The sequence below is a fragment of the Uloborus diversus genome, chromosome 6 (assembly GCF_026930045.1).
Source record: "Uloborus diversus isolate 005 chromosome 6, Udiv.v.3.1, whole genome shotgun sequence".
Taxonomy (NCBI): domain Eukaryota; kingdom Metazoa; phylum Arthropoda; class Arachnida; order Araneae; family Uloboridae; genus Uloborus; species Uloborus diversus.
Genome location: NC_072736.1, coordinates 40,949,743 through 40,967,402, shown reverse-complemented (window position 1 = coordinate 40,967,402; position 17,660 = coordinate 40,949,743). Strand labels below are relative to the sequence as shown.

Here is a 17,660-nt window from a genome sequence, read left to right as displayed (position 1 = left end):
GTCGAGCGGGTCCTCACGATGCTGCTCCTATAGCGAAAGTCGTCTCCAGGTTGCATCCATGTCCTACACACACGCGCATACATACACAACAACACACACACATACACACCTACACACATACACATACGCATACATACAGACACCTACACATGCACACACACAAAAACCTACACACATACATACACACAACTATTCATGCATAGACACCTACACATACACACACACATACACACAACTACCCACACATTCATGCCTGCACACAGACACAAACACATATGCCTACACACACATACACATACCCCGCCTCCACGCATACAAATACTCATACACACAACTACCCACACACTTATGCCAGCACACAGACACAAACACACATGCCTACACACACATACACATACCCCTACACACAACACACATACCCCCCACACACAAACACACACGCCAACATACACACACTCGATTGCGAAAAACATAATTTGAATTCAAGATGTCTAAATTCAAATTTTTTTTTTCTTATTTTTACTTTTTTCTTTTCTCTCTCTTTTTTTTAAGCAATCACGATTGCTTATTGCTTTCATTTGACTGTTTTGATGTCCTATGATTTTATTTTCCCCCGCTTCCCATTGCAGCACCACCGTCGACCAGCTCCTCCCGATGCTGCCCCTCTAGCGAAAACCGTCTCCAGGTTGCGTCCATATCCTATACACACAAACACACGGATACATACACACATCTACACACACATACATACACAACTACACACACATACATACACAACTACACACACATACATACACACACATACACACACCTACACACACACACACCGACACATACATACATACATACACACACTCATGCCTAAAACACAGACACAAACACACACGCCTACACACACATACATACACACATACACTCACATACATACATACATACTCATGCCGGCACAAAGACACACACATATACACACGCCTACATATACACACACACGCACACGTGATTGCGAAAAACATAATTTGAATTCAAGATGTCAAAATTCAAATTAATTAATTTATTATTATTCTTTTTTTTTTTCTGTTTTAGCAGCCACAAAGTTCTGCCTGAGGTATGACTTCAAAGTATTTCAAGTTGAAATAATTATTTATTTTTAAAAAAGTACCTCAAAATATCACACACTTCCTGATAAACTGTTGATAAGTAAGGAGGATTTTATCATTTGTATACCATAGGTTTGAGAGAGCATGCCTTCTCCATCGTTTGGAACAGCACCCACAGGAAACCAGGTTTCCTGTGGGAATCAAAGGAAGAAACATTGTGTTGCTTACTTAGTTAAAAAAGATATAATGTATAGTGGAAAAGTTAGCCACTGTCCAAGTTATAAAGAATGATATTAATTGAGATAATTGAGAACTGTTTTGCAAAACGTGCAGAATGGAATTATTGAAAAAGAAAACTGTCCGGCTTTTCTCTTGTGAGAGTTTGTACCTTTGAAAACTGAATCTGACATCACTTGAACTGAAAATTCGTGTTTTTTGCCAAGGTCCATGCTTAAATAGTAGAAAATAAAATAGATATAGTGAGAAATCTTCCTTGCGGTTAATGTTTTTACGTTTTACATTTCCAAAAATCTCGGGAGCAAAACCTAGCGAGGGCGAACCCAGATATGCCTCAAGGAAAGGGCGTGTTGAATTGTTTTACATGCCTTTTACTACGTACCCTGGTTTGCAAATGCTCATTACAAAAGATTTGGACTTAAATTCCAAAACACTTTTATGGAAGAGTGCCAAACCTCTCATTCCCTAATTCTTTTAGAAATGGTTTGAAAATGCGTTTTTTGAACTTCAATATTGAAAATTTAGCAATGGAGAGTTTTTCCAAGGCAGGGGTGGTCGCCCCATCGCCCCTCCCTTGACATCTAACATAACACTTTTGCATTCTCAAAAACGTTAAAAAAGAAAAGAAAAAGACAAAGAAATCGATTTTGCAGAATATTTTCCAGCTCTTCTACCACTTCTTAAGGATCTATTCCTCACTTCTTCTCTTGGTTAAATTTGAAAAGAGTCGTCTTGTTAGAAGAGAATGGGACTTTTTTCCGTTCTTTCGCAGAGCTTTTTCTGCACAAAAAGAGATTGACCATAATACGGCAAAGGGTTCAGTAAGGAAATAGCAATTAATGGGTGAATAGTTTCGTCAGCCAACCAGCTTTAGCTAAGAGGAAAGACGTGTTCACCAAGGCTAAAATTAGAAAGTTTCTTGATGAACCTTTCTTTGGTCTCAATAAATGTTGAGGCTAAACATCATAAATAGCACTTCAGTTGCGTTTTATAAACTTTTAACAAATATATCTATTTTTAAGCTTTTCATATACATTCAATGATTTTCACGGAGATTCTGAGGCCTGATTTTGCTTATAACTTAGCAACTAGACCACTTAGAGCCTTGTGATTTCACTAAATGATTTGTTTAATCATAATGTACGACTTGAAAGTAAAAAAAATAAATTCTAAAATAATTATTTCGATCAGGATGGGCAAAACTAAAGAGACATCACCTCAGCGCGAAAGTCGCCTGGAAAAAATGACTTTTCATAATGCACTCAAAAGTATAAAATAAATTTTCTGAGTCAGAAAGGACAATTTAAGTATTCCTGTTGTTTTCAAAAATTCCAAGAAAATGACACCACAAAGAAAAGTGCGGCTCAAGTCCTGTAGAGAATTTTTTATCAATATCTAGCTTTCAATGATAAATTTGAGTGTTGAAACATGCATATTCTTCTTATTGGGAAGCTTTGATTTGAAATGACTAGAACTGCGCTTTTCTTCGTTTGTGGTGTCTTTTTTTTTTTTTTTTTTTTTTTTTTTGAATTTTTGAAAACTACAGGAATACTTAAATTGTCTTTTCTGACCCAGAAAAGTTATCTTGTCCTTTTGGGTGCATTACAAAATGTGCTTAATAGATGTTTTTTAATTCTGTTATTCCATTTCTTAATCATATACAATGAACGATGATTTTGGAGAGAGTATCTAACACGGCAACATCATTTCCCCATCAGTCGTCAGCTATAAATAAGCAATATAAGTTAATTTTAACTGCCAAATATTCTACGTGTGCTGAATTTTATTTCACCTCTTATTTGAGTATAAAAAGCCACTTATACATTTTATGAAGCAGGTTGTTAAACATAATCAAATAAATGTGGCACAATATTAGCTGATGATACTTTACATCGAAATGTTCATTGAACGCAGGTAGTTTATTATTCTCAATATAAGACTCATTTGATTACAACCCTCATTTTATTTTCTGTTTTGAGTGAATAACTTGAATACGGAGGCACTTTTATTGAGATATTGTGCATCAATAGTTTATCGTTAAATTTCCATTAATTTCCTTTAAGTCTAATTTATACTCCATTAAACTGATTAATGTGTTGCTAAGACCCTTGCGTAAGAAAAGCTGTGTATTACTATTGTAAATGCAATTCAGAAATAAAGGGTAAAGCTATATAAAACAATAATAATAATAACAATAATAATGCTACTACTAATAATAACTTGTGTAGTTTTTTGAGTTTGGAGTTGTGCTATTGGACTTAAGTTTCTTCATGCGTATTTTTCGTGTAAACTCTTTTATGTTCCTTTTACTGCTATTTTTATTATTATTAATATAGTTTAAAGGGAAAAAACTATTTTACTGCTTTTCTATTAAGATTAGAAAGAGCTCATCAACATCTCGTAAAAAATAATTTTTTTTAAATTTAAAAACTATGCGACTAAAACTATTGTTTTAGCCTCAAATAGAAAGTTACTGTACCGAAAAATTAAGTTTTAAGTAATTAGTTTGGAACGACTATTGAAAATCACGATGTGTTCATAATACGATAGTGATCGCTTGGGGAAGATAATGGAATTCAAATATGGAATGGTTTTTATTTTGAAGAAACGAAAAGATTATGGAAATTGATACAATGTACGAACAATAATGTTATCAGTACATTTATACTATTTTAATTGTATTTTTATAAATAAATAACACAAAAATCATTGGACAATTTCCTATTTTAATTTGCTAAGTTTTATGGAATACGTAAGAAAAAAATTGAGGGGCTCCATCTCAAGATTTACTTTACAATATAGATGTATATATATACATATATATATAATATATTCTTACGAGTTAAGGGTTAAAAAATATGTTCCGTTTCACCCCCTCTAAAAAGCTACAAAATACTGAAGTTTGCAAAAGATTAAATAGCAAGATATGAAGAAAATCGTTAAGTACAAATGAAGTTTTTTCAGGTAAGAACTGCTGTAGGCTATCACAAGCTTGAGAATCACTTTTGAAGAAAAAAAAAATATTTGCACACTTTCCCAAAATTACTTTTATTGTTTAATGGGGCCATTAACAGGTGCCCAAATGAATTCGAAACAGTTGAAACAATCCATTTTACGCTTTAAATGACGCGAGCGAAATCACGCCAGTGGAAAAACTGCATACAAATTTATTTCCCACCTAAATAACTCCCGGGAGTCTAAAGAATGATTTTCGTGCTTTTGTTAGGACTTTTAGAAGCTTTCAACCATATCGAATATCCAATCATTTCAAATGGACTACATGCGTCACAAAACCAGATACTTTTCCTCCGAGACCAAAGAATGTTAAAATTTTATTTTTCAAGAATAGCAACAAGATACTTTTACTAATGAAAGAACAAAACATGCAGCAAAGATTCTTTTTGCATGTAATAGTTTAATGTAGCTAGTCTACGTAGCTCAGTTCAGCAAAATTAAAACTACAGGATGGGGCACGGGAACTTCTTTTTTTTGAAAATGAAATTAAAAAAATTCATACCTAAAAATTCTTTACCATTATCTTTTTCCTGTCACACATAATTGGAGATTATGCTTAACACTGTTTTGAAAACAATATCTTGTATGTGTTGCCCTCCATTGTCAATACACTGATTTAGTCGAACTCGAAAGTTTTGGTCAACTCTTTGGAGCATGTCGACCGGTATATTGGCAGTTTCGGCTCGGATGCGATTCTTCAGGTCCTCCCAGCAGGAAGTCCCTGCGGAGGTTTATTGTACTAAAAAATTTTCTTAAACTGTTTCCGAACAGGGATTTAATTAATATTTTTCCTTTCTTTCAGATGTGGTGAATGATGCTATTTTTGAAGAAGATCATGATGAAATGGTAATCGTGAAAGACATCGAAATGTTTTCTATGTGTGAACACCACTTAGTACCATTCATAGGAAAAGTAAGTGCAAACCAACATACTTGACTCTGTTCACGGAAAAGACAGACCAAAAGTAATTAAAAAGGTTGCCAGAAGGTTTGCCACTATGACCACTTTTAGGGATTTTCTGTGTAATAATAAAAAAAAAGTTAATCAATAGTAGTCGCTTTCCTCGTCTGCTTGGCACCAGTTCGTTCTTTTCCTGATTGAGGTCGCCAAATGGCACGTTTCTTTATTTACATCTAGTCTATCTTTCCCGAGAACGCAGTATAGTTCAGTGGCGAAAAAAATTCTATTGGCTTTCTTAGAGACATTATCTAGGGAAAGTTCTTTAGTTTTTTTCATGTGAACTTGCTTACGTGACGGATGTGCAATAAGTGCCCCAAAAACAGCTTTGTAAATCAACGTAGACTTTTTCATGGATATAAAAAGTAACATCTGTTAAAAATCAAACGATCGCAGCTGTGAAGTTAGCTAAAGCCCTATAACATGTAAGGTTCTTACTTAGGTTAACCCAAAGAGGCACTAGATGTTGTCCCCCTTTGAATTAGACTCTAATGAACTAATAAACTTAATTCTTGAAACTAATTTTTTCGATAGTGCTGAACAGGTTACTCTACCCTCCCCCCCCCCCGTGAAATTTTTATTTTAATGAAATATTTTATGTTTCTATAAAACAAATAGAACTAGTATGTCGTGCCATCACGGAACTTTCTTCTAAATCTATAATATTATTTCTTGGATCTAACATATTGTTACAAATTTTGTAAATAGTAATTATTAATGCTCCAAAACAGAATCATTCAAATATACACAATCAATTGCACCTAGTTTGGAAAATCATTGATTTATGCTCAAATACAAAATAGAGGGGATGTTCATAAGATTATTACATTTTGTAATCAACCCTGCTGTAAACGTGCTTTTAGTATTTTAAGAGGAATACTGGACTTAAACTACCAAATATTGCTACGTCATGTACTGTACTGTTTTCTACAACAAGGAAAGGAATATTGAGTAAAAAGTGTTTCATTGTGAAAATGTAAAAGAAAAGCGTAAACATTCTTAGGGGGGGGGCAAGCACCGAAATATCCCCGAAATCTTTGCTGTTTTATCAAAAATCATAGCTTAAATGCTCTATAACAGTGCTGAATAACAGTGACCTATGGTAGTGGTCCGCGAGCAATTTTCATGAGGTCCGGGAACAGTTGAAGATTATCTATATATGGTTTTTATAGTTATAAATAAATTTATTAAAGAAAACTTTTGGATTCATCATATTTCACTTAACATAATTATGAAAATATTATTTCTGTAGTATGAGGTCTACCTAGGACTCCGAAGAGGTCCTCAGTATTTAAAATGTTGGAAACTACTACTCTATAACACGTCAATAGTATAACAAACTGATGCGTGAACTGGAGTAAAATCAAAATTATTTTTCACGTGTGCACTCAAAAAAAAAAAAAAAAACTTTTGAACGTTTTTTTTTTTTTTGATAATTGCTTATCCCCCTAAATAGATCCCCCCCCCCAAAATAAATAAAAGCAATTAAAAAACTGTTAGGAGAGATCACTTTATAAAATGACTATAAAATGCCTTTCTCTTTAAAACTGGTTCTAAGCAAAATATTGAAGGGGAAATAAAAATACATGTATGAAATAGATAAAATGCACTGTATTTATAGGTATTTATAGTAAAAATTTAATAACAACACTTAGAAATATATGTGACAGTTTTAACGTTGCAAAACAACTTACGGATATTCATAAACAATTGACACTTAAGAAAAAAACCCTGAAACTTACTGTTTTCGAGATCTTGCAATTTCGACTACCTTTCAAAAAACAAGAATTGTTCTCAAAGAAAAGAAAACATCTAACAAAAAATCACATAGTATTGTTGTAAAAGTTTTATATCAAATTGATGTCAACAAGTTCTCAAGAATTTATCGCTGATTGTCACATTATTGGACTGATCCGACACCGACCGAACCAACTCGTTCCACAAGGGAATGAAGACTAAACATGCCCAAACACGTGAAATACACCGCCAGCTCAGTCAAAGCTGGAAGTGGAAAACCTCTTAAGGAAGCCAAGAGTACCAAACAAACTGGTAGCTAATACAAGAACTAGCACTGACCAGACGAGTGACCGAAACAATGGTTCGGTTCAACTTGAGGCAGGTATATTCAGTAAGTTACCGCCCTATAGCAAAAATGCCCAAACGGTGAAACATACGCTAAGCTTGGTGAAAAATTGCATTGGGGTCATTTCACGTCAAATCGCCTAATGCCATGTGTCGTCATGTCTCCGATTTTGTCCATTTTTTTTTTTTTTTTCGAATAGATATCTATGAGAAGAGTCCAAATCATTTTCTAAAGATTTTTTTGACTGAAAATTACGCGTTGGAGAATTTTTTCAAAAATTCGTATTACTTCAAAAATACTGGACCAATTCGAAAAATTCTTTTTTTGTTTGGAAGGGTATGCTTTCCAGATGGTCCCATGTTAATTTTGTCTGGATCTGATGAGGGGTCGTGGAGAAATCTAAGAAACTTTAAATTTCATACGTTGTGGCTACGTGGACCAGCTTTCGCCAGCTGCGTATACGTTACAGGTCACGTGGTTTTGGCGATAACGGTGTTTTTTTTTTTTTTCGAGTGAGGAATCTTGTCTTGAACAATATTTAATTCTCATGCATCGGGATGTTTGATTTTTACGGCGCCGCCTGTTAATTTTAACTATAGTCTTCCTAATGTATTTATTACTCATGTAGCAAATCAGTAAATTAAATGAATTTTGTTACAAAAATAGTTGAATTAATTAATTTAATATAAAAACATTTTTGGTAATAAATAACTTCATTTAGTCATTATTATTATTATTATTTTAATATTTCAGTTTTGAAATATATTTAGTGTTCAATTCAAGGGAAATTGAACACAAAAATCCCCCCCCCCCGACGATTAAATTTATATTCTTTAATAAATATATCGTAACTGGAGTCCGTTTTCTGAAGTTTGACAGTAAATTTAATATTTCATGACGCCGTTTGTTTAGTTTACAGTTATGGCAATACTAATTAACAGACTCCGTTGGATTTTTTTATTTTTTTTTATTTTCTTTTTATGTACTATGCTTCCCGATTACTAGAAGATGCCGGGATCGATTTGGAAAATTCTTTTTCTGTTTGTAACGGTATACTTCTCCCGGACGTCTAATGGTCTTCAAGTTCGGGTATGAGGGATCCTGGAGAAATCGAGGGAACTCTTCAAATTTCATACTCGCGCTTTGTTGTTTGTAAATTCATAGCGCCTTACTTAGTAAAATGATTTTTATGTTTTTTTTTTTTTTTTTTTTGTTTTTTTTTTTTTTTGTTTAATGGATAGGAGTGATCTAACTTAGGTCCCAAACCTTTGCTTAACCATATTTGTTCGTTAGAAAAAATTTATGGGCAAAAAACAATCAACTTCATTCAATTTTAGAATGTTAAAGAAAGTGCCATGGTACTTTCTTTACTCAGCGTTAAAGCAAGTACCATAAAACATTAATATTAATCAGGGGTGCCCCCTTAAGGGCGGGGGTGGGGTATTTTGAGAAGTATTTTTCCATTTTAGAGGGCTCTTGCTTCGGGGGGGTACTCCCCCTCCCCTAAATAATTCCCCTGTAATAATCATTAGTAGTCATATCGCAAATTTTAAACAAAGACTCCTCTGAAGCAAACAGGAAATTCATTTAGTATCATTGCTCTAGTAGTATTTTGATCTTCATATGTAGAACATCACATTAGATACTCTGTTTCTAGTGTGATATTGATCTATAACGGAGCCAAGTGAAGAGAAATGTGACTTTTTCACGAGTTACGTGACATGTATTCTTGTGAAATAAAAAAATATTTTCAAATAAAAAAAGAACCGACTTCAAAAAGCGAAGAGGAACTAAAAAGTAAAAAATAATGTCATTCTTACATACGATTTCTTACCCAAACGTATAAATCAAATTTATTTTACAATATCAGCACAAAATCGACTAAACTACACACCCAATTATAAAATAAACACCGATTTTAATTACTATACGATGAATTAGTTTAATACCTAAATAGTTATATACGATCTCTTAATTTTTAATAAGCATTTGAAGTCGGGGCCTCCTATAAACTACTATCTAACGTAACTGAGTAGGTTTAGTTTTAAAGACTTGCGCGTTTTGTTAAATTAGTGTTTAACTCAGGAGTTGGTGGGATGTCAGTTTCCTATATGTACATAAATGATTCATCATAAATTATTTTTTAATAATCTACTTTTTATTCATTTTTAGGTATCTGTTGGATATTTGCCAAACAAAAAAGTATTGGGTCTTAGTAAATTAGCAAGGTAAGAAATTAAACATTTCTCTAATGAAATCACAATTCTGGGGATAGATATTCAACGTATTAATTGCTTTCATTTCTTTTTCTCTTCAGAATTGTCGAAGTATTCAGCAGAAGATTACAAGGTAATTCCTTCGCATATAAAATTATTTCTAAGCCTTTTCTTTGTTATTTTTCACTTAATCCAATGATAATCGTGCTCCATTGTGTACGACACATTGTGTATTACGAGTACATTTTTCTACAACAAAACACATCTAGTAGTTTGTTTTCATGAGCCTGCACGTTAACAAAGCCTTACTCCAACGTTAACAAAGCTTTCATTGCAGCAAATTTTAGAGGAATCATATTTGAAAAACAAATGACTTTACTTCTGAAAAAAGAAATGACTTTGATTCTGAAGCAGTTCTGTACCGACTGAAGGATTAGTCAGATTGTAACGAAATGACTTATCTTAGAGAAAAATATGTCATTTCGTTACAGTAGGTATTAAATGACTGAATTCTGAATGAGGCTCTAAAAGTATATCAGCCTTAATCTACACTGATTTTGTATGAGTGAACTGGGAAATTTTAATTAATTGTTTGTTGACATAAAGAGGGTGTTACTTCCAAAACAACTGCTTACGTACTAAGTGCTAATTCAAATTATCGCACCTCGGCAAAGAATGTGACACAACTCAAAATTTGAAAAAAAATCAAGTTTTTACGCAATAAGTAGATTTTAATATTTTGATCTCAAATATCACAATGCGCACAAAAACACTATGATGTAAGGTTTACTGGTTAGTTTTTGTTGTCTAAATTAATAATGCATACTTAAAGTTCAAAAATGTTTCTTCTAAATTATGAAAATTTTATGATGTGTTACTATTGATTATATCGTTTTTACGCCACCACGCACTAGTTATATAAGCGAACTTCGCGAGTTTTGATGCAAGGAAGAGCATTAAATTTAGATCTCTACATACAGTGGCTCCCAAAAGTGTTCGTATACTTTGAAATTTTTTAGTAAAACCAAAATAATTCAAAACTGAATTCGAATATGAAGTCCAAAATTTTTTCACATCATTTCCATGTCATTCTAAATACATCCCAATGGTTTTTTTTTTTTTTCAAAATATTGACGGATCTTCTTTTTGAAATGGGTCAGTAAACGAAGAGACAGAGAAATAACACGCCACAAAAGTCATCGTACACTCAAATATTTTCGAATAAATTCATGATTAAAATTATCATATGCTGTTTTATTAATATTTTTGCATTGTGTTGACCCTTATAAGTCATTTGGCTTCAATTTTTTGTTTATTTATTCCTTAATATTGTGCTTATTACTGTAAAGTGGCAGGTATTCGTAAAAAAACCGCAAACACCATTCAAATTTTGAATTTTTTCCCCACAGTAAGGGTAAATTGGTTTGAAATGTCTCTAAATTAGTTAATTTATTTGTTTGTATAGTAAAGTGCTTGATAAAATGCTTTAAAGAAAGGAATCGGACCGAAAACAAGGTAAGAAAAGATCTCTCGGCAAAGTTGACAAAACGTAATCGGAGATTTAAAGATAAAAACTTTATGAAAAATACACATTTGAGTGCTGTAAAAGTTTCTGAAGAGTTAAATGAAACATTTTACATTTAATTTTCACCTAAAATTGTTCGCCAAGTTCTCTAATTAGCTGGATTAAGTGTGACCTATTCCCGCAGAAATTTTTTTTGGTCGTGCGAAAAACAGAAAGCTTATGCTTTTCGTCTGAAAATCAATGATAAATAAGCTAAAAACGTTTTCGAATCACATCTTACTTACAGATAAAAATTAATTCAACATTTTTGGTTAAATTGCTGTATAACTGTAAGTAGAAGAAAAAAATAGGAACTTAATCTTAAGAACTTATTTGGATCAGTTAATCAGGACGGTGGAGGTGTTTTAGTGTGAGGGTGCATATCAGCATCAGGACTTGGTAGTTTGTAATTTTTTGATGAAATAATGAATCATGCTGTTCCTTTAAATATTTTAAAAACCAATTTTGAACTCTTAGCCAAAAATTTGGTTATTGGAAACAACTTTGTTTTTTATCAAGATAACGATACGGTTTTCAACGTTTGCGTCTAGTGCCTCGAAAATTGTTCTAAAATTTAGAAAATACCCCCTCAAACTCCAGATTGTAACTTAATGTAACGTATTTAGAGATATCTGGAGGCTAAATTACGAAAATAGGGCTTTAAAATGAAAATAGAGCTTGAAACAGTAAGACTCGAAATGTGATTGAACACTTACTCAGAAATTACGCAAAAAAAAGAAAGAAAAAGAATGAAATCTATTCCCAGAGGTTTAAAAGGTGTTATGAATACTCTATGATATTCTACTAATTAATAACTTAATCAAAAGTTAGATTATTCAATAATATATAGACATTTTATGAAGTGTAAGAAGACTTTTGTGAGATAAAATTTCCGGCATTTTTTGGTTTTTGATTTTTAAAAAATCAAGTTTTAATATTTTTTAAAATCTTTTCATGTAGTTTTGTTGAAAATTGATCATAGATCTTATAATTAAACACCTATTCTGAAATATTAATTCTAACCACTGGATTGGGGCCTATTTCGTTGAAAGTCGTAGGTGTACGAAGACTTTTGGGAGCCACTGTAGTATAAAATGAAGTCTCCAAAAAGCGTCTGTTTGTTTGAACTCGCAAAACTCGAGAACTACACGGTCGATTTTGCTGAAATTTTCAGTTTGTTCCTTTAAGTCCTGAGAAGGTTTGCAGACCTGTTCGAAAAAAATTCGACGAGTAGTTCTTATTTTATTCCAATTTAGGCCCAATTTTCACATAAATTCCCGAATATGGGGGTGAAAAATTACTCGCAAATAATAATATTATATATCGTTGGAAAGGGAAGAATTTTCCGCGTTCTACGCAATTTGTTCCAATGCTCTAACTTTATTGCAGCGGGAGTTTTTTACGTTTTTAGCTCGAATTTTTTTAGGCTTAGCTAAAATTTATTCACTACTTTCTTCACTAAATCCATCAATAAAAAGTGAAGGAATTGTCCCACAGTTTTTTTTTTATTTTGATAGCATTGGATAGAGCTGCTTTTTTTACTCCAGATCTAACTCGACCTAAGGTCGAAAGTTTAACCCTGTATCTCCATTAGAACAAAAGTTACAAGCGAATTAAATGAAGTTCAAAAATCTTTTCTCTATTCAAGTTTTTAACTATTTTATTTTGCGTTTCCACGGTAACGCTTTTTGAATCCATTGTTTATTTTCATCTTTCTCATTTTCAATTCTTGAACTTATTTTATTTTGTGTTTCCATGGTTACGCCTTTAAAATCCACCTTTCTCATTTTATTTTAATTCCTTAAAAGTATTTTAGTATCTGTCGTCATTGTTTGGCGAGAAAATTTCGCATGATGGCTTTTTTTCTTTCATTTAATCCTGGTTATTGAAGATACTTCACTTGACGCAATGGTTTTTTTCAAGGTCGACCGGGCAAAGCCGGGCAACACAGCTAGTTTTAAATAAAAGGTTAGTACGTTTTTTAAAATTTTGAGTTGTGTCACTTTTCTTGCCGGGGTGCAATCTCTCTATTAACTCATTTTTACATATGGAAAATTTTCTGTGATAAATTTTAATAGATTGACGTTGCTTCCAGAAAAAGTTATTTACCGACTGAATGACGAGGCAGATTTTAATGGTTTTAGACAAGTTTTAGAACAATTTAACTAGAGAACAATAAAATTACAGTAGAGTCTCAAAAATCCGAGATAATTGGGGCTCACGCCACCTCGGATTACTGAAAAATCAGATTATCCGGGAATCCTTTCCAGATTAAAAATTTACACTTTTCGATGATGTAAGGAGGAGCATCTTTTACATCCTTGTACAAAGAAGAGGGAGTATTGTTTTCACAAAAAATATCATTACTGAAATTTCAGAATAAATTCCGCTTTTTATTATCTCTAAACGAATTTTGGATTTTTTCTTTACGATGTCCGTGCATGTTTGTATGTGTGCAAATTTGTATGCAACCAAGCATTCCCGAATCCATTTCGATAAGTTTTGTCATTACGTCTTATCTATGTGCTTGCATATATATGTCGCATAAACATAGTACAAAAACGGATAGTTATAAAAGTTTTAAAAGTTCGTGTATACGACTCGTATAACATAAATACGTTGTGAATCCTTCTATTTTTAGTCCAATCGGTATTCCGAAAAGCTTGTTTATACGTTCTTTGTGGTGAATCAATGTCAATTTTACGTATGAAATTATTATTTTCAACTCAACTCTTAATCCATATTTAGTAGTCGATGAATATGTCATGTCACTGAAAGAGTGCTGTTTCAACCAACCTCTTAATGCATTTTTTGTTATTTACTACGTAATTAAACGGTTAGACAGTCGTGATAGATTTCTCGTTTCAGATTTTAATGATTCAGATTTTTTTTGGAACTAAAAAATGTAACTGAATGTATAAAGTACCTCGAATTAAGCGGAGCGTCGAACTTTCGAGACTACTGTATTCTCAAAATAGCTACTAAATGATTTAACTCTGAATTAAGCTGTATGTACATCAGCTTTTATCAGCTCTAATTTTTTACTTGAAAAAATCGTTCGCAGTCAAATTTTTGATAAACTGATTCGTTGACATGCGTTGCCTCCGAAACAATTATTTATGCAGTAAATCCAGTTCAGAATCAACATCTTATTTTGAACTCATTTTTGAATCTACTAAGTTTACTGTGGTAAGTTTTCGGGTATTGATTATATTGGTATTCAAGTATGTTTGCATTCAAAACACGTTCATATGGATTGAATTCTGATAACTGCTTGTAATAATCTCGGTTTCGCATCAACAAAGCATTCACTACAAACTTCTCTAGAATTTGGTGGTAGCTCAGTCATTGTTGATCATTGTTCTCAGATAAAATCTTGAAGTTTTTGAGGAAGTTTGGACATACAGCAAAGAAAATTATAAAGTTTTTTCAGAGCTTCGAAAATATTGACAAATTCTAAAGCAAAGAGAAGTTTTAAGTTACGTTAAAACAAGTCTAGTTTATGAAATATGTCCTATTAAACAAGAAATTGCGTATGACTTTTTGATCTACTAAATGTTTCTGCTTCAATAATGAACTAAAAAGTCTTGGTACTTTTCTGCTATAAGCTACTACAATCGTTTTCACTCTAACTTACGCAATTTCAATACGATGTGTGTATATGTGCGTCGCTAGTATTTGATTGCATTGGTACTTGGCGACTTGTTTAAGTTTTAAGTTAGCGATATAGCAGAAAAAGTTCGTTTACTTCGCCACCAAATTTTCTCCTCAAGCTTTAAATTTTATTGTTATTTTGACTTATTTGGTTGAAAATTTTGCATTTTAATGGAACTTTTAATGCTGCTTTGTTTCGTAGATAAATTATTTTACATTTTAATAGAACTTTTAGGTTTATTTTATTGCTTGTTTTGTTTAGCATTGTCAAACTAGTAAATTCTATAACTTTGATAAAATATAATGACAAACACAATTCCAACTGGGAAGTCGTGAGTTTCTAGGAACAAGAAACCCTTTATATCGCCAATGCAAAAAAAAAAAAAAAAAAAAAGAAAGAAAGAAAAAGAAAAAAAAAATTACCTCATGTTTCTCGTGAGCAGTCGTATTCATGAGATGATCACGGAACATGTGCATAATTTCCAATGGCGGACTAAAGCTTGACCACGGAAAGATGGCGGATGACCTTGAAGCAGAAACATCATTTGTATTATTTGTAATAAATTGTTTGTTATTATTTTGTAATAGATCAGATCAGCGAGAACGCCTTTTTCTACTCGGCGCTTCCTTCCAGATTCTACCGATTACAAATGATACAAAATGATGCTTTCGCTTCTAGATCATCCGCCATCTTTCCGCGATCAAGCTTTACCTGTAGTTGGGGCAACTCAAACCTGGCCGCGTCGTAATGATTTCGATTTCGATTCCGAGTCACAACTGACAACAACTGTATTTATGTCGAGGACTGCATACTAAGTGCCTTGCCTCCATTATTTTTTATACCGATAGATGGCAGCACCATCACCGGATCGAACAGTTAATGAGAATTTAGAACTAGACCAGGAGCTAATAGCTACCTGGTGCTAGCACCCCCAGAGGTATCGTTTCACTTGGAGGACATTGAGACCACGAGCATATTTAACGTCGCCCAGTCCCCTTTAATAACGATGGTGGATCTTCGACCATCGAGGTTCGAACTCAGGACCCTCCGGCCCCGAATCCGACACTCTACCAATCGGGCTACTACGGCCCCGTCGTAATGATGTGATTAGGATCTGAGAAATCTTCAACAGTGCTGCCAGTTTCGGTTTGTCACAACTATAATGTGCTTTAATTATTTGACTAAACCGTAATAAATGAAAAAAACATCCCTCATATTTTTCTAAAAGATATTTTTTCCTATTTATAGTTCAAGAAAGACTGACTAAACAGATAGCTGTTGCCATTACAGAAGCTATTGGGCCTACTGGTGTCGGAGTGGTTATTGAAGCAACGTAGGTATTTTATTTACTATACTGCGAACTTAACCCTTCAAAAACTGGGACATATGAGTTTCCTAGGCTCAAAATTAGTTTTATAAGCTTTCTAGTACAAAATTTTTTTATAAGTTGTCCTCATCTTATTTCAACTATCATAATCTGAATATTATCCAAAAAATACATAATTAGGAGTACAAAGCTCGGGAAACTAAAAGAAATATTTTGGCTACTGCAGTAAACCCCCGATTATCTGCAGAAAAGGGTGGCACAATAACAGCGGATAATCAGAATAATAGGTAAAAAACGATACTTAGTGTATCTCTATGCAATAGCTAAAATATTTTAATAACAGTCCTGCTGTTCTGTCGGCGAATCTGGAGATAACGTAGTAAAATTTAAATTAAAAAAATATGTAAATAATGATGCTTACTGTCTTTTCCCATAAAATGCAGTTACAGTCTGGCCACTGATTAGATGGAACTGGCAAACGTCCAGTTGAAACGAGTCGATCTGAATGAGGGGGAAGAGTAAAAATTTGATGAGCGATAAATTCCGCCCATTGGAATGTGACTCTGCTTAATTTCGAGGCTAACATACCTGGCATCCTTGAAAACTAATGGATGCGTCCATTTCCGCCATTAAACCGGATGTTTGCCTTTCCATCTAATCGGTGGTCAGACTATCTATGGGCGTATGATCACATTTGAGGCAGTGAGAAGCAAAGAAATGTAAGTCGTAAGTGGCAAAATCTAAAATTTGGACATAACCAGTACACGTGGTAGGTGAACCTCTCCTCTGTCTTGGGGTGGGTACTAGTAGCCCTGGTAGTTGCTTCTATTCAGCAAAATTTAGAAAACAATTTCAAGGAAAGTCTACCTAGGCCTACCTTTACTTAAAACTTGAAAATGTCCACTTACATCCCTTTGCTTGTCACTGCCTCATTTTATCATTCGGCGAAAGCTGAACCTTTATTCACCAAATTAAAAATTTTCCTCACCCCCCCCCCCCCCCAAAAAAAAGCTCGGGGAAGCTACTACCGCATGAAGGAGTGTTTTTCGACCTTGAAATTCTGTGTATTTCCGAACCGTCGACATTTTCCTAACACCTCCTGTAAGCAGGGGTGCACCCCCCGCCCCGAAAAATCCTCAATCCTCTTTTCTTTTTTTATTTTTTAGCTCGCTTATTTATTTTATTTATTTTTTAAAATATTTTTTATTTATTCATTTATTTTATTATTATTAATATTATTACAGTAAAACCTGTCTACAACGATACTGTTGGGACCTAAAAAATTTTTGTTATACACAGTTTGATAATTTATAATAAAATTTTGCTGGGACCAAGGAAAATATCGTTATAGACAGGTTTATTGTTATAGACAGTATCGTTATACACAAGTTTCACTTGATTATTGTTTTATTCGAAAAGTTCTGTGCTGCGCCAATGACATACACACATTTACATGCTAAATAAATGAATGAAATAAAATATAAACAATGAAATGAAATAAATAATTTA

The 17,660-nt window shown here is 33.2% G+C and overlaps 1 protein-coding gene across 1 annotated transcript in view; it reads left to right on the top strand.

The window, feature by feature from the left end:
- The window catches only part of LOC129224017 (GTP cyclohydrolase 1-like), a 56,977-nt gene that overhangs the window by 34,346 nt on the left and 4,971 nt on the right, over positions 1-17,660 (top strand). The window contains exons 2-5 of the mRNA XM_054858413.1: positions 5,152-5,261; positions 9,562-9,617; positions 9,707-9,738; positions 16,073-16,157. Of these exons, the coding sequence (XP_054714388.1) occupies positions 5,152-5,261; positions 9,562-9,617; positions 9,707-9,738; positions 16,073-16,157 (283 nt within the window). The remainder of the gene's footprint in view (positions 1-5,151; positions 5,262-9,561; positions 9,618-9,706; positions 9,739-16,072; positions 16,158-17,660) is intronic.